Source organism: Rhagoletis pomonella, unplaced genomic scaffold, assembly GCF_013731165.1.
Source record: "Rhagoletis pomonella isolate Grant_MI unplaced genomic scaffold, Rhpom_1.0 Rhpom_scaffold_00004, whole genome shotgun sequence".
Taxonomy (NCBI): Eukaryota; Metazoa; Arthropoda; class Insecta; order Diptera; family Tephritidae; genus Rhagoletis; species Rhagoletis pomonella.
In genome coordinates, this window is record NW_023458558.1 from 11,755,335 (window position 1) to 11,774,209 (window position 18,875).

An 18,875-nucleotide genomic window follows, 5' to 3' on the forward strand; every position below is an offset into this window, starting at 1 on the left:
GTATGTAGCAAGATCTGTCAAAAGTAAAAATATTGTTATGGTGTATTATTCCTGATGTAGATGATGTAGCGAGCGAAATAGCTTGTTATTATGTTTAGCTAATAAGACACAGGATTTGAAATAATTGCGAACCAATTCATATTTCTCTTCCGTCCATTTGCGTCGGTTTTGGTCAGAATTTGAGGCGCCTTTGCTCCTTGGGCTATAGCAGGCGCCTCAAAATGATCAGATACCAGCGGTAAGGAGTTCGCCCATTTGCGGTTTTCCTTGACGAGAAAGGACAGAAGGTGCCGAATGCGGAGATGCTGAGAGTTATGAAAGCATGTTTACAGAATGCCGCCTGAGTTGTCTCGCTTTTGCATCAGTGACTCGCCGATCACCCTTGCCTGTGGCAGACATTTGAATGATCGGTGTCTGCGGGAATTCCAATACCTCTATTTCGATTTACGGAGAACTGGTCTGATTCGACGTTAAAGGAAAGTCTTGCATTTTATACCAGACGCCAGGTAGCAAACTTTTGCTGCCTAAAATGGAAAAAACTAGGAGCCACCGCTCTGGGGAAAAGAGGCTTCTGGATTTCGTCCCTCTATCTCAGCCATAAGGTGCCCGCTCGACAGAGCTCATGATGATCTAGGAATATTTTTAATGTGCTTCTTTTATTAGTCAAATAAAAAGACTTCTCAACTTACCCTCACTGAAAATAAAAGAAAGTAAATATGCAATATATATATATTTTATTCTTATTCGTTTCTCCTAAGATAAATCCAATACTTAGTTAACAGTTCAAATACTTAAACTACGATTTTTTTGTTTAATGTTTGGGATAGGAGGAAATGCTGAAATACCCAGTTGCAACATAAAGTGGGCAATTTTCTTGCATCCGATTATAAAGAGTAAGAACAAGTAATCATTCTATGAATAGGTTTTCGGGAGCTACTTAAAATACTTTTATATATTTTTTAAATAAATAACAAAAACATATTTTTGATAACATAGCATAAATAAATTACAATAAGTATACAGCAAGAATGATTTGCATAGCAGAAAACAAGCAAATTTGAAAGCCAACACCTGGCAAACAAAAATTATAAGAATTATTTTAAAAAACCTTACGGCGCTTAACTATGAATACAGTTTACAGAGTTTGATATATTTAGAAAATATTTTTAGTATATTTTTGGCAGTTTATCCGTACAAATGAATGTACTTTCGATCGGGTTTCAGTGCGTTCGCTCATCTATCGAAGTGTTGTATCTGCACCTTTGGCGGCGTGTATCCGTCTGGGTAGGGCACGAGCTTGTTATTCAGTACACGCGCGTTCCGCCAAGTTCTCATCTTATCCTCGGGCGCATCGGGTACACGCACGCCTTCTATCACCGTCACTGCTGGACCGTCAACTATAGCCGATGCTGGCGATGAAGCGGCGCCATAGGGATTCGGCGCGTCCCTCAATTTTGCCACCTTAGATGGTGTGGATTCACTATATCTGTTATTAGAATTATAGTTACCGTGCTGGTTGACATTGTTATGGCTAAATTTGTTGTGGCTGGTGTGGCTGTTAGTATTACCGTTAGCCGACATGACGGCTGTCGATGAGGTCAACACTACGGCGGCGGGTATATAGTTGATCTTCTTCTTACTACCGCTCGCATAGACATCCTTGGTGATGATATTATTCGGACGTGCGGAACGGCGTGCGTTGTTCGCTGCATTCGAATAATACTCAGCTACAGAACGTAGCGCTTCATTAAAAATGGGACGAAAACTATAACCACCACCGAGCGCGTATGTGTCAGCTGGCGTATTGTATTGTTGTGGCGCTTGACGCAAATTACGTGGGCGTGGCGCGTTTACGGATTCCAGTGGCTGCCAGGAACGATCAATTGGTTGAACTACCTCGGAGGGAAAGGAGAAACTCTTATTGTTACCATTTGAACTGCGCTGCATGGGTATGAAGCTGATGGGTTGCTGCTGACTTGGCGCATCGTACTGCGCGACATAATGGAACTCATTTCCGGATCGCTGTTGCGGCTCCAAATGCACTCGCGGGCCATCGTACGCGTCGTTGCGTAATTGTAGTCCACGTGCATATTGCGCTCTGCCGCCGGACGCCTGCGCGCTATTTACCTCGCGCAGTGCATTCTGTATCTTCAGAACTTGACGCGCTTCCGCATCAGCTTTGCGCTGTTGATAGTCTCTTCCTTGGCGCGCCAGTTCGGCTTGCTTCAGCAGCGCCGGCGTATGTTGGAAACTTAATGCGGTTGGCTTGACGTTTTGTGGACGCGGCGTGGGCTTTTGTACATCGGCGCTGCGCACAAAAAAGCTACTCGCAGCGTCATCAAGTCGCCCACGCCTAGAGTCCTTGCCAACTAAGAGTTCGACATTCTCGCCTGTGTTGGACTTCACATTCACGACGCGCACCTTCTCCGGATCAAGGTTGCGCCCGAAGCGCAGTTCTGTGCGTATAATGGCTGGCTTATAGATGGTTGGTTTGCCTGTAATTTCTACAGTTTGCTGTTGTGCGGGCGTTTGTGGCTGCGCATAGCTGCACACGAGGGAGAGTAGTAGGAAAAGTGCGGTAGCTGCTTTGGTTGCGTGTGCTCGCGTTGGCGACGTCATTACGATGTGCTGATTGTTGCGCATGCGCTGGAAAATTGCGTGAAAGAAAAAAAAGCGTTAATAAATTAATTGGAATGTTTTCATGCAAGTGGAAAAAAAAAACAAATGCTGCAATTCGCTGGCATTTCGGTTTAATTGCCTACAGTTCCGCTTAGTGCCGGCAAAAAAAGGAAAATGCTACATAAAATAATCAAAAGAGTGGCGTCAACGATTTCCCAACGCTTTTAATGGTGAAAATTCAAGCCATAAATTCATTTTAAGTTTATAAAGTAATGCAGCTGAGGAATGTGGAATTTTTGCGCAGACTTAATTTGATTTAATGTTATACTTAATACTTAAGCTAAGGAAATTACAAAATTTTAAAAGCATAGGGCAAAGAGCTACACTTGGCTGGGATTTGAAAATGTACGCATATTATGTCATGAAATAGGTATTTCTTCGTCAGGGCAGTTACCTACATAGTTCGCAGTTATATAATAGTATTTTATGCGCATATGTTTCGTTTTTTATTGGCAATAAAAATTTAGCAAAAGGAAAGACCCAAAGAAACTTGTATACAGAAATCCCGATGTGAAAAGTCAGATGCATTTTTTTTGCAATCTTCTGTATTGAAAGGCGATAAATATTTATGAAGAGAAATATATTTTCCATAAAAATTGTATGTATGTATGTAAATATGCAACATGCATGCCCAGCGGAAAGTCCTGTGAACCAGCTCTACGTGACTTTGTAACAAAGACCGAAGTGGGGCTGGAAGCAGGTGAGTACACATTGGGAGTCTTTGCTGATATTGAGGGGCGAGTACAGAGAGTTATTTATAAAGTTGGCATTGCAATGCCCTTTAATTTTGACATCTAATGACAAAATGATATCAGGAGTCTCCTTGGAAAGAAAGTACGTCGTTAGATTTTCTACAAAGAAGAAATGGAGAGATCCCGACACTCTTTTGGGAAGCTCGGTGAAATCTTTCTATAGCGACGGCTCAAAGACTGAAAGTGGTACTACAGCTGGATTGGATCTGGAATGGTAACTTCAGATGCTATACTGCTTAAAGTGTAATGGTAACGACCTTGCAATCGAAAGTCTTGATAATACTGAAAGTGGCAGCTGCGATAATTGGCGAAAGGTGACGGCACGGACGTAAAGTCAGCGTCAGCCAACCTGCTTACTTTCCGAAGCATTGAAACAAAACGTAAGTCAATATTAAAAGCTTTGCTTCGCCAGTACACGAAAAACGGTAGCAACAGAATTCTGTTTACTGACGAGAGAATTTCCACGACTAATTGGCAATCTGGTAGCTCAGACCTCAATCGATTGAACCGCAAATTAAGGTAAATTCTTGATGAGACATATGACTTGTGGAGGCCACTTCGCATATTGTGTGCTACAATCTTTAGATATTGGGGTTGTAAGATCTTTATCTTAGTCTTACTTGTGCCCAACCACGACCGCCATTCCATTCTATTATCGGTGGGTTTTCGCTTCGTTGGACTTTGTAATTTCAGCCCATCGATCCTCTCGCTTTTTCGTTTCTTGGAACCTTGGATTTACAGCCAATTGAGCGCAGAGAAGTTTCACTTCAAATACCACATACATACTTAAGTACGTTATTACAAGGAAAAAAATACACCCTTTAGTCTAAAGTATGGCATGGCCATTCGATTTTTTTTTGCCTTTTTATATTTTTCGTCTTGTCAAGGAGATAATTTCGTTTTCGTTCGTTCACCTCAAATACCCCGTTATAGTAGTTACCCATCCAATAAACTCCAGTTATGCAATCTCTTACTCTAGGGTAAGGAAATCTATTCAAAGAACCAATTGGCCCTAAGTATGATGGATCGTGGAAAAAGTGCTGATGGACCCCCGTTGTCTCACCCATTCATTCCGATCCGATATACATACGAAACTATGGGCCGAATCTAGGAAAACTGACAGGATTTTTTTTTAAAGGGCTTTGATATGCTTAATTCCAAAATTTTTTTTCAAAACTTCCGTGCGATGTAGAAAAACAGCGTGGATATCAATTGAAAGAGAGAAATCTAAAGAATTAAAAAATAAATAATTTTTTTATAGAATTAAAAATAAATAAATTTTTTATTCACCAGAACGCATAGGTATTGAAAATACCTATTTAATTAATTTTATTTTTATAAGCTAACAAGATGAGAAGGACGAAATTCGAAAGTGTGTTCATGTGCATATTAGTTCTTAAAATATAATTAAAAAAAAAATAAATATTGCGAAATTTCAAGAATATTCAAGAAAAAACTTTAAAAGGACATTTTCAAAACTTAGTCGTCCTTATGTGTCAAAAAATCATATATTTAAATCTAAAAAAATTTCCGTTTAATTTGATACCCATACATTGTACTGAATTTTTAAAATAATTTTTTTAACTTTTAAACTTTTAACTTTTAAAATTACAAAGTCCTTAAAAAAATCCTGGCTTCAGAAAGAAAAACTAAAAACGCAGTTTTATTTTATATGGCTCATGGATTCGCGACTATATTGATTTTTTGTATGTGAATCAATTTAACTGAAGAGTAATTTAAAACGAAGAGTTTGCTATGTAATAAATAGTTTGCAGTATTGCAGACAAGCTCACGTTATTAATCAATGACCTCTTCCACAAACGCATAACAAAGTCGCTTTCATTTAACACATACATACGCAACATGCATAAATTACACTGGTCTACAAGGGTTTTGCGAATAAGACGGGACCTGGTGTTTCCGAACGGATTTTTCGTGCTGAACACGAATCTGGGGTCCAAAACTTCCCATCACGTCACGTTTTCGAGAAAAAAGGGGTTGAAACCCCTAAAAACAGCGTTTTTGGCCATTTTTGAAAAATTGTAGAGCTGAACCCTGACGTGCTACAAACTTTGTATATGTCAGAAATTAAAGGCTAAATCGTGCCCTTTCGAATGAGCCCTATGCCGAATTAATCGCATGCACCCTTAGATCAGGGGGTGTATTTGTGTCTAGGAGTCCAATTTTTATATCCACCATATTCGACCCGTCATCTTAAATTTTTAAAATCTAACTGCAGATTCGTAATCAGCGACTTTTAATATAGTTAAAACCTTGGCATTATTAATTTTCTATGATCGTTTAAGATTAAATTCTTTCTGTGATCAATTTTTCCTGCACCCCTAAACACAAATACACCCCCTGCTTTAAGGGTGCACGCGATCAATTCGGCATAGGGCTCATTCGAAAGGGCACGGTTTAGCCTTTAATTTCTGATATATGCAAAATTTGTACCACGTCGAAAACGTGACGTGATGGGACATTTTTGACCCCGGATTCGTGTTCAGCACGAAAAATCCGTTCAGAAACACCAGGTCCCGTCTTATTCGCAGAAAAAAAGTTGAAATTTGTAGACCAGTGTTATTGGATCAACTCGAATGCAAATCAGTAAACTCAATAAAGCTCATAAACATGAAATTGAGACATAAAATAAAATGAGACATAAAGAGTTTGTTGATGTGCAAAAATGAACAAAAATTGAACACAAAATTAAAACATGCTAAATGGTAGTTTAAAAGTGCCTGCATGCTACTTTAATTGAAGGCAATATACTACTAAACTGCGCAAGCGAACATTTGGCCAACATTGAAGAAGGCGGATACTTTGGGCGCCACTTTCGATTTTTTTTTTGCCGATTTCTGTGCGCTTTTCCTTTAATTACAATTATAAATTGAAAAGGCATAAAATCAGTGCAAAGAAAAGTAAACAAAAGCGCTGAGTAAATATCGCAATTTCTTAATAATAATACATACATACATACGTGGTTTAATATCTTTTTTTCTTTGAACTTAACATTTGTGCTATAAAAGCCTTTGATGCTTCTGTTTTAATACGATTATTTCGAGCGCTAATTTAGTTAGTTGCATTGATCAAGAAAGCGAATCGACAGCTTAGCCGGTGAAGCATACGAAATAGTATAGAGAAATATTTTATGGCATAAAAAAAATAATAAAGGATAGTATAGAGAAGAAAAACAATCAAAGTGCGCAGTTGCTCTGCCGTAAAACCATTAACAATTTTTACTATTAACCATTTTTCGCTATTTCCCACCCAAGCATTTGTTTTCAGTTTTTAATGCACCGTTAAATTCGCTTAAAACTTAGTTTAAGAATTCGTTAATTAAAGTCAGTTGTTTTTCCCTTTTCATTTTAATTTAGTATACATTAATTTTACTTTTTTGGCTTAATGAACTTCTTCAGGAAATAAGCGGCTCTAACTTCACTGGAAATAAAGTATTAACTAATTAATTTTTTTAACAAAAAAAAAAAACATTTTTTTTTGTGTTTAATATAATTTTTCAGCGAAAATGTGAGAAATAGAAAATACTAGTCCGACGTTCAAATTAAAAAAAAAAAAACAAATACAGTTCATGTAGCCTATGGCCGCAGTGTTATGACCTCGAACATACGCACGCGCATGTACTCATATTCGCTCACTGTATTTAGCAAGCTTATTCGTTTAGCTAGGAGAGAGTGCCCTGTAGGAATGTACATACGTATACCAAAATACTAATTCCACAAATAATTGACTTGAAATACGACAAAGTGAAATGTGTATATTTATGAGTTGTAATGGGATATAGTGAGGCTTCTGGGTATTGGGTTACAGTTCTTGAATGATGACGACCAGTAAAAAAGAATGTCGCATTGAGAGCCCCACTGTGTGAGTAGGGCGGACAGACTAATTTCCCGTTAAAAAGACTGACTGAAAGACATTAGCGCGAAAAGCTTGAGATACCTTTCGTTTGGAAAACCACAGTGAAGTATATCAGAAAGCTAGGAGACTACGGAGTATGCCAAGGCTTGGCCGAAATCATGTAAGAACAACCCCGCCGACCTAATGACAGATGCCCAGAACATACTCAGGGATCACTTTTCTGCCTTGCTGAATGTTAGCAGCAAATTTTTAACGAAGCACGTTCCGTTTGAACTCTTTTAGTTCGTATGGAAAATACTTATCGTATCAGTACTTTTTTCTTCCTTGAGAAGGGGGAAGGGTGTGGAACATTGCTGTGTCCTTAGTAAAAATATTGTTCTGTTGAAAATCTTTTAGGTGTACAACGTTACTTTATTTATCAAATCTAATGCCTTTCTAATTTGATTTCATTTTAAGCTGGGTTTTGTAAAAAAACCTTCCTTATCAATCTCATATATGAACCTGCCTTTCCGACAGGGTTATGGTCCGCCACTTCAATGCGCGTATTCGAGCCACGTGCTGCATGCAAAACCGTAAGCAAAAAAAAAAATGTAAAAAAAATCATATGTTCGTGCATTCGTTTGCTCCCCAGACTATTGTCTTCTTTGCTACACCTCGATTTTCTTCACATTACTTACAGTTTCTTTGAGTTTTTCCCCAGGTAAAGCAAGCAAAACTTTCACTTTCGCTTGAATGACTTGTGTGTGTGTGGTACTGACGTAGTAGCAGCCACTGGGGCTTGAGGGGCAAAAGGGGCGCGGTCGCAGTGAAGGTGAACGATAACAACATTTGGTGCGACTCCAATGTTTGTGCGAGGCCAGGGTTTGTGGCGCAAAGGCCGCGCCAGCAAATTGTGAACGCATGCTTTGGCGACTCTCGGGCTCTCGCGTTGGGGAGAATGCAAGAGAAAAAAAAATAATAAAAAATTAAATAAAATGCCGCATTGTTTTGTCGGAAATTTTGTTTTGCTTTGCGTTACTAATGTTTACTGCTTTTAACGCCTCTTTTTTCTTGTTTGGCTGTCAATACAAAATCATCGGCTTCTTTTGCATGCTTTTTGTGTGCCACTTTGCTCACGCGTTGGGTTTTTTACAAACATATGTACATATGTATGTATTTGTTGTTTTGAAATCCACGAAGTGGGGCGCGCGCACAATAGGGATTTGCGGATATATAAGTATGTATGTTTGTATGTACATATGTGTGCGCTGCATTAAGCTCATCCGTCACGCAAGCGTATAAGTAGAAAAACGGAGGCGGCTGTAGAAGGTGAATGTGGCACACATGGGTACATATATATGTAAGTATATTAGGGTGGTCCTTAAATGTAGGAGCAGATTTTTACATCAGAGTTCCTAAGCCTCAACCCGTACATAGATGCTACTATAGTCGAAGATATTACATATAAATTTTGGCCCCGAATGAAGACGGTTAAGGCGGTCGTACAGGGGACAAAGTTCAGATTCTTCTATGGAGATTCAAAAAATTAAAATTATTAATTTTCTCATCTAATACCCAAAATCGATACTACTATAGTCGAAGACATCACATATAAATTTTTGGAGCCGGTAAGGCGTGGCGCATAGGGGCGAAAATTCAGACTAACCTATGAAAACGTCTTAACCGACTCCAATCGCAAATGGCAAAAAAATGTATTTTAATTTTTTGCGTCTCTATAGAGGAATCTGAATTTTGGCACCTGTGCGACACGTCTTAATCGACTCCAATCCGGACCGAAATTATATATATTAAATATGTGATATTTGTGACCGTGGTATTACCGATTGAAGGGGTGAGACTGAAAAAAATCGCTCATTTGATATTTAAGGACCACCTTAATGTATGTATATGTATACATTATTTGGCTGCAAATATGTTTGTATTTTATGATTTTTTTTTTCTTTTAAACGGTCGAACGCCCACAGTTGTTATTTAAAGTACTTTAGCTTTATGAGAAATAAATCAATTGCATATTTCTCATCGCCGCACAATGGGGCAGGTGCCCTCAAAAACTGCCGAAAAATTTGATTTCAGGATACTTTCACCATATTCCCTAACAAGAATACCACACAACTAAGGTACTGTTTGACAGTATTAAAATGACCCATAAGAACACAGTTCATTTTTACAGGGAAGCCTACTTCCGTCTTGCACACAGAGCTACTCAATTCTAGTAATTTTGGAGCAATTTTAAAGTCGTTTCGCGCTAAAGCAAACTATTACACTTTTAATGAACATGAAATAGTATTCAAACAGTGGTCCGATGTTTGTAGGAACCAAAAGAAGAAGAGATGGAAAATGTAGAACGATGATAATGATGAAGATGATGGTGCTTTAACAAGGCAATTCTGGAAAATGTCTTTAAACTCACCACAGTCTTTCGAACACACAAACGTCTTTCGTAAGACATTTCCAATTCTAGCAATTATCTTGAAAGCTCTTTGCTGTCTTTCAAAAGGCTAATATTTAGATAGATTTGCTAACTACGAGGTCTTCGCGTTATGTTGTTCGCCTTTTAGCATTAAGTAGTTTAAAAATTAAATTACATCAAAAAATTTCTCTTTTTAATTAAAAAAAAAAAGTAAAAATAAAATTAAAAATTAATGAAAATAAAGCAAAAATAAAAAGCAATATTTTTAAAAATAAAATGAAATTAAAATAAATAGTTTTCTCTTTAGAACAAATCTGAAAAATTAATAGAAAAATAAATCAAAAGAAGAAAATAGTACTAAAAATTTTTAATTTTAAAACAAAATCTGAAAATTAAAAAGAAAATAATAAAATAAAAAAAAAATTAAATTAAATGAAAAAAATATTTTTCTTTTTAAAACAATGACATCTAAAACAAAAAAAATAAACCGAAAAAAAAACAAACTAATTACAAAATAAAATACGTTTCTAATTTATGCGAGTGATAATATGTTTCTTTCTAAAGTAATAAAATCCTAAAAGAAACGTAAAATCTGAAATAAAAAATTTAAAAATTATATGGAATTAAGAGTATATATTTTTTTTCTTTTTAGACAATGAATTGAAAGAAAATTAAATTAAAAAGAAAAAAATTCTCTGCTCGCGTTTTTGAGCCGGATATCTCGAAATGACCACCAGCCCCTTGCTCATTGCGACCATTGCGGCTGTTGGATCGACGCGAGCTAAACGATGTACATTCTTGGTGAATGAGCGAGCTTTTTTTCTAAGAATTTTGTGCTAGAATAACAAAAGTCTTTCGAACTATCTTGGCATCTGTCTTTCATTTGCCTAATGAAAAACTTTTCACTATTTTAGCCAGAATTGCCCTGATAATTAATATCCGTTGTATGGGTTTCTTACCCCACTGTGCGTCGTAGCTTTAAATAACCATTGGTTGGCTATTTTTAATTTAAATAGCGGGTGAGGCACTTTTTCTGGTAGTTATGCGTTTTTTTTTTTTTAATTTTTTGGTCTTTTTCTCAGCAGTTATGTGTTGATATTTTTTCTACTTTTTTGGTTTTCTTTTGTCAATGTTTTTAGGCCGCTTATCGGCTGGTCAAGATTTTGGCAGCCAACAGCAAAGTTGGCCAATTTCCGCTCGTTTTAGTATGCGCACCAAGTTTGCAAGCGGTTACAGGTGAGCCCATACCAACACATAAATATGTATATAGCAAAACACTTTACACTCTTCGTAGTCGCAGAGCCTCAATGTCACGGCTGATCAGCTGGTTTTTACGAGTAGCCTCAAACGCGCGCGCATCCCAAGCGCTTCCGTCATTACATTTGTATATGTATGTATATGTACATTTTAAGATACATATGTATGTACATATCTACATTCACATGCCGCTTGAATGCCGGTTGTTGGCCGCTAATGCCTTAACGTGGCTTTAACTTTTTAAATTGCTGTAGTTTGCCTCGAATGTCGTTATTATGTATTGTTGTCATGCTCCATGCTCGGCTGTGTATTTGTATAAATGTGCATGTGTGTGTGCTGTGTTTTTATGCATTCGCGGCATTACATCACAGTTCATGGGGAGTTCGCGAAGCAAAGTTGATTGCAGACAGCGGAAATGACGCTTAATAGCAGCGATTTAAATTTGGATTCCAAGTGGAATTGCTTATATTTGGAAATAGGAAGCGTAGAGAGAAAATACAATCACAGAAAAAATGCTTGTATGTATGCATATTTATCGAGTTGCTTGCGGCTGCGCAGATTTCGTAATGCGCGCATTGCACGCAGCCGCAGTTGAGTTGCATACGAAGCGGTGGCAATGCAGCGAACGGGCTATTGATGTGCTCCAAATAAAAAGTAGACTCTCTGTGCCACTTTGAATGCTCGAGTGTGTTTTTTTTTTTTTTGGTTTTGTCTGCTGTTGTTACAACATTCATTATCATCATTTTTACGTAACCTATGCTGTTATTGTTGCTACATGAATAAAATATGAAAATGAAAGGTAACCAAGGTACCTACATACATACATACATACATACATAAGTAAGTGGGCACGCAATACAAATTTCGATATATTTCATGCATTTAAGTGCACAAATTTCCCATAGTTAACTGCGCTTGTTTTCTTGTGGAGTGTCTACTACTATTCGTCACACCTCTTCACTTGTCCATTTTTAATTTTCTCTTTCTTTGATTTTCCATACATTTCTTAGTTCATACAGGTATATATGTACATATGTATGTATGTATATAAAATCTTGGCTCGCGCATACTCAAGCCGCTTTCGAGGAAATACCACTTGAGACAAGCGAGCAGCTAAGCATTTAATGACCGCGCTGCTTGCCACCTCCAATGCCAACCGCTGCTAACCGCTGCACTTATTGTCATTTACGCTCTTCAGCTGTAGGCGCTGTGGTTTTAAAGTTGTTTTCTTTTTCACAATGTATTTTGGGTTTTCATGCGCTTGAAAATTTTAGCTGACTTACTCCAACTGCGACACCGTCACGCTGACATAACACAAAATTGAAGTTGCCCAGATAATGTTGGAAAAATTGCTTGTCAAATTGTCAGTCTTGCTGTCTACTATTTACGCGTACTGGTTACTGACTGTAATGTTGCTACAGCTACTAATGGTCATTGATGTTGTTGCTGCTGTTGTTGTTGATGACCGAGTGCATTGCCTCATACGATACCAGTAGCAACAACTGCTGCGAGTGTAAAGCGCACGTCACTGCCACCTCGAATGCTTTGTTTCGCTCAGTGTTGTCATCATTGTCATTAGTGTCACCGCTTGATAGGCATCACCACTGCGCTGATCGTGATTTGTAAATGTACTCTGTTGGCTACGGTTGTTGGCAGCCAATTTCGTATCATCAATTAAATAATGCATAATTTTTGTGTAAGTCTAACTGCTGTTGCTGAGTGATAAATCATTGCTCAGGCGCTACCTGCACGATCAGCTGTTTAATTATGTATAAAAGTGGCCATTGTGTTTATAACAGTGTTGCCAAGTGTTGAATTTGAAAATGTGCTAAAACCATAGAAAAATCGCGTTTTTTCTCGAGAAAAGTACCAAATTTTTTATTAAAGTAGATATTTAATGGACTTTGTATGCATGAAAAATTGTATTGCAGTGAAGCCGATTCAAATTAGTAAAAATCAGTGTTTTTAGCTCGACGCACAGTGCTTCCCTTCCATATGAAATGTGGGCAAAAATAGAATTACGGACGAATTTAAATGAAAAATCGCTTCTTAGTAAAATTGAGGACGCTTAACTCAAAAGTGCAATTTGTTTTTGGATAACTTTCATTCTTTCACTATAAATGCAGTTTGAAGTTGAAAATTTGAGTTCATTTACATAAGTATGAGGGCCGTAGGCAGAAGGCCTCAAAAGCACACCATAACTATAGGAAGGCAAAAGCTGAGAGGTAGACCCAACTGTTCCCAGTAGAAATCACCACCGAGCTTTCTATCGAGTGCAGATCCAAACATATAAATATGGATTGATTCCTTTTCCCCGAAAGTGTCCAATTTCCATTATGCCTTTGAAGGGGAATGAGGTCATGACCTTCGTGTAGGTGGGGCGAATAAACGGAACGTAGTCGATTTTATAGGGTGCGTCTAAATTTTGCACGAACCGGTATGTGGATGCATCAAATACATAATCACATTAACAGGGCAATTCTGGTAACTGTCTTTCAACTAACCACAGTCCTTCGCAAGATAATTGTCAATTCTGGCAACTGAACCGGGAATCGACTTCAAATTAGCCGGAATGGGCGGTATCGGGAAGATCAGTAAACATTTTGCGGTCGGGATGCAACCAAAATGTTTTCCCGACACTCCCGATGAAACCGCAACCTCCGTAAATTCAGGAAATCTCTCTTAAGGAAGAATGCACTTTTTTAAATTTTATTGAGACGAAAACGAAATAAAATAAAATAAAATATCGGAAGATGCTCACTCGTCCATTGCGACAGTTAGGGACACGATATCGAACCGAAAGTATCGATATGGTACTCATTTAAAGTATCGCTGTAAAAATATCGGGTACCCATTATTATTGGGATAAAAAGACTCGATATTCCCAATATCGATACCAAATTCAAAAAATTACATCTGAATATTGGACTCTGTAAAGACCAGGCGTTTCCAGCGGTAGGTCATAGTACGACATATATTTGCAATAAACGGAACCGCTAGGGTGCGCTGAAATCAATAAAAAACATACTCGACATAAAATTAATTGCGCTAAAAATTAGTTTAAAAACAATATTAAAAAGAAATGTTTCAATGGGGATTTTAGTAGCGTAATGTCATTCAACGTGACGTCAGATACTTCGGCTGATAAAAAAGCAGGAAAGGTTTTTACATTTTGGAACTTGGAAATTAGCCTTAAATATTTAAAATATTACTACAAATAGTGTTGACCGATTCCCAGAGTTTTCAAATCTTAGCGTTTTCATTTATTTTTTTAAATTTTATAAAAGACAATTATTTTTAAAATAAAGTACAATATATTATTAATCCCATTAACTGTGTTATGCACCTTTGCGATTCGATACGATTCAAGGGTTCTGGTACTCGATTCCAAAAAAATATCATTTGAAAACTATCGAGTAAGAGTATCGGTATCGATATTCGTGTCCCTAGCGACAGTATATCCAACAAGTGCTTTCTGTCAAGAGAGTTTTTCACCATGAAAGTTGGCAAGACAGTATATTTTGTAAGACTTTCGTGCAATAATAAACAAAGTCTTTCAAACTACGTACTGTCTTACAATTGTCTCACAAACAACTTTCAACTATCCTATAACCTATTTTCATCAAAGGCTCAGGTTAGTTCCAAAAATTTTAACATGGGATGATCGGCAAGGTTTATTTCTTAGTTTACCTAATACTTTTAATTAAAAACCCCTCTTCGTTTTCGATGGCTACTGTTTTTGGTCGAAAATACATTTTCTTCTCCCGGAAATTTACAGTTTTTTTGAAAAAACAAAATCCGGCAACACTGTTCACTACCCTAATGTAGGGACATTCAGGAAAGCCAGTCGGCATTTGGAGTTCAAGCGTTTCGTAGCTGCTGCTCGGTCATGCGTCTTTGAGTAGCTAACTAAGCACGATGAAGTATAAATTCTGTCAGATCAGGCAATCAAAAAAAGTGCTCCAGAGCATCGTAATCCTCAACACATTTGGTCGGTATCTTATCTCTGTCTGGACAGAATAATCCCGTGCATACGAAAACGAAGTCGGTTATGAAAAATGAACAACCTGATGTTGGCTAAGTATATTCAAATAATGCATATCCTTTCTAGCTAAGGTTCTATAAGGTCCACCTGATCTTTCCGGTACTAATTGGACTCTTAGAAATTAAAAGTCTCGAATGAAACCAAATGAGGCCACAAATTATTTTAACATCTACTAAATAGTTAATAGTGTCGATTGGTCCAAATTGATTGAATGCATTCTTTTCTCAATAGATTGATACTTGATGGAGGTAAAACAAGATCTGTTACGCAAACATTAAAATATTAGAGAGACTTTCAAGCAAGTCAGACCTCATAATCGTTCCCGCATGATTTCCTATCGCTGCACAGCCTCTACATAAATTCTTCGGAAACGAACTACTGCATATCTGCCCCACCTTAGTCCCTTTGACTTTTATGACTCGCATTCGCCTTTGCAAAGTTCATTTTGTTTTTGCATTTCTGATATAAAATTTTTTATTTTTGCATTATTCGCACCTCTATGCCATATGTACATTCGTATATGTATGTATGTATGTATGTATGTATATGAATTATGCATGCAATTGTTTTTCATTCTGTTTAATGCCGTTGACACTGCCGACTCTAATTGTACTAATAATAATATTGTACCGTATTTTTTTTCTATTCGCATTTTTAATAAACTTTCAATTAAGCGAAATGATTTCTTTATCTTTCGCAGCCTTTTTGTTTTACTTAATTAAAATTGTTTGTGGTTTCAAAATAAGCTGCATCAAAGCAAACAAAAATAAAAAAATAAGAGCTTTAAAAATAATAACAAACTATAGCTGCAGCAACAACAACAACAAAAACAGAAACAACAATGAAAGGCTCAGCATCAGTCACTGCCATTTGAACCGAATGAAAGTGAAAATCTTAACAATACTTTTCCCGCTGCCGCATTCATTGCACTGTAGATATGTTGTATAAATTATTGTTTTTTTTCTGTTTAATTTTTTTTTTTTATTTGAGCTTTGTTGTCACACTCAAATAAATAGTCTGCATTGTCTTTGCCTTTGCACTTTTGTGCTTCAACTACTTAGCAGGGTTTTTTTTTCTTCTGATTTTTACTTTCTTATCCCATCTAAGGTTCATCAGCGAGGTGTCAGATTTATGGCGTGCTGGTGGCATTGCGTTACTTTTGCACCCTTTCAATTTGTGTAATTGTTGTTGTTGTTGCTGTTGTGTGGCAGATTTGATGGCATTCACTTAGCTGTTTGTTGCAATTAGTGTTAGCTGTTGATGGCTGGTTGCAAAAGAGCAAAACTTTCCCAGCTGATTAGGTGTTTTTTTTTTTTGCTTTTTTTTGTAGCGGTTGCGTCAATTAATTTTTTCTCTTAATTCATAAGCAGCACGATAAATTATAAGTATGATTGCAAGTACTTGCTTATATGAATTTAATGCCAGGATCAACTGTTTTAATTTTGCTCCTGTTTTCAGTAAAATAAGACCACACAACTCTTTTCATTTCTGCGCCACTATTAGACACAAAATATCCATAAATAACTTGTCCAAGCTTCAACTAAAACCATATAAATCCAAGTTTCAAACTTTATACAAAATGTAGAAAAATTCAACAAATTTTGATTAAAATTTAAATTTTTTTAATCTGAACATTCCAAACATTTCTGGGTACGCAGATTTAAAGCCCATGCAATTTTAATCTCAAGAAGTGCAGTTATACAAAATTGCGTTGAATTTTAATAATTTTTATTTTGTGAAGGATTTTGCGTTTTTTTTAATATAACTAATTACTTTTTTATAATTGATTTTTTGAAAGCTTTATTTATTTCATAAGAAATTCATGCCTATATGGAAAAAACTGCTAAAAAAATATATATTGAAATTCAACTGAATTTTTAGCCACTTGAAACTTGCACTTCATTGGACTAAAATCGTATGGGCTATAAAACTGCATACCCAAAAATGTTGTAAAGATGCAAATTAAAAATTTGTTGAATTTTCCTAAATTTTACATATGGCTTCAAATATTGATTTTTATGGTTTTGGTTAAAGCGTGTGTAATGTTTTAACAGAAAAGTAAAAAACAAATAATAAGATGGAAAACATTGTGAATATCAAAAAAAAAGCAATCAACTCGTGGCCAATTGTTTGAGTCACTGTACTTTTGAGAAGAAAATTCTTTACAGGGTTGTATAACAGATCATCTGGCTTTATCTTTGTAACGAATAAAAATAAAATGGATTTGTTATTGTTTTTTACTGGACCTTTACGTTGTATTTTTAAGATGATAACACTTAGTTAAGTAAACGCCATCACGGCTAATTACCTTTGGCCGGTTATATCGATGTTTAGAAAAAAATCGATGTTTTACTTTTCAATATCGATTTTTATACTTTCTTATCGTCCCTATTACCATAAACTGTAAACAATAAAAAGCGCGAAAGGTGAAAGAAAAATATTTTTATATTATTATTTTATTATTTATTTTATTTTACTTTGATCTTATTTTATAAAGTATTAAAATTCGATGTAGCTACATACATACATATATTATCAAAACCATACTTGCGGTGAAAGGCGGAAAAGGAGGTGGGACCCTTCCCATTAAAACTGAAATTATAATATCGCTGCTGGAACTGCTTATGCTAAAGTACTATGGTTTGATAAAGCTAGTGTTGCTCATACGCCACCGCAAACATATTAATAGAAAAAAATATGTATGACTGGCGCAGCTATGCGCCGCTAGTTAAAGCTGATTTCGATAGAGGATTATCCATGGAATACTAGGTGGTGTTTCTGTGTTTGAAAGAATGTATTTTTGGTTGTCGCACATACATATGTACACACATTGTTTGAAAGGTATGTATGTGTGTTTGTGACTTTTAACTCTCATTAATTTTGTACAGAAAAAAAGGACCATTTGATCTAGTGTGCATAGCGTGTTAATTGTACCTTAAGAACACCCCAAATATGTTTTTAGTCACAGTAGAGACCAATAATGTATGAGCTTTACAACGACATGGACATAGTGCAGCGAATTAAAATACAGCGGCTCCGCTGGCTTGGCCATGTCGTTCGAATGGACACCGACGCTCCAGCTCTGAAAGTATTCAACTCGGAACCCGCTGGTGGTAGCAGAGGAAGAGGGAGGCCCCCACTGCGATGGAAAGATCAGGTGGAGAAGGACTTGGCTTCACTTGGCGTTTCCTATTGGCGTCAGTTGGCACAGAGGAGAAACGACTGGCGTGCTTTGCTGAACTCGGCCAAAATCGCTTAGGCGGTTACAGCGCCAAAAAAGAAGAAGAAGAAGAGACCAATAAAATTACTTTAAAATTTGTATATCAAAAAGGCATAGGCATTAGAAGCGCTTCTTATCGCAGATTATAATTACTGCATACCTTTATAATTCTGAATTATATTATTTTTAGCAAAAGAAACAGATTATTTACGCATTTTATTTTTAAGGTAACGATAAAGTTTTCCTGCTATTTTTATGAGCAGAAAGTGGTTTGATTTTTAATTTTCAGGAATTGATAAATATCAAAGTTATGATTTGTATGCCAATATTATGTACATCGCAAACAAATATTTTCCTTCAGTAATCTTCAAACAAAATTTAAAATTTTACTAACTAATTTTTTATAACCGAAAGTATCAGTCCTTATCCCTTGATTCAGAACCACATATTTTTGAGGTGTTGCGCGAAGGAGGTTTTCTAAGCTGCAAATAGTTTCCTCTATTCCATGCGTTGCAAAGACTCAAAAATTTTTAACAATTTGTACCACCACAATTTATTTATTTTATTTTATTTTATTTTATTTTATTTGATTTTATTTTATTTTATTTTATTTTATTTTATTTTATTTTATTTTAT

The 18,875-nt window shown here is 36.4% G+C and overlaps 1 protein-coding gene across 1 annotated transcript in view; it reads right to left on the reverse strand.

The window, feature by feature from the left end:
• Positions 1-715: 715 nt before the first annotated feature.
• LOC118738390 overlaps positions 716-18,875 on the reverse strand; it is a 20,463-nt gene continuing 2,303 nt past the window's right edge. The window contains exon 2 of the mRNA XM_036469314.1: positions 716-2,646. Within this exon, the coding sequence (XP_036325207.1) occupies positions 1,234-2,643 (1,410 nt within the window). The 5' untranslated portion in view covers positions 2,644-2,646 and the 3' untranslated portion in view covers positions 716-1,233. The remainder of the gene's footprint in view (positions 2,647-18,875) is intronic.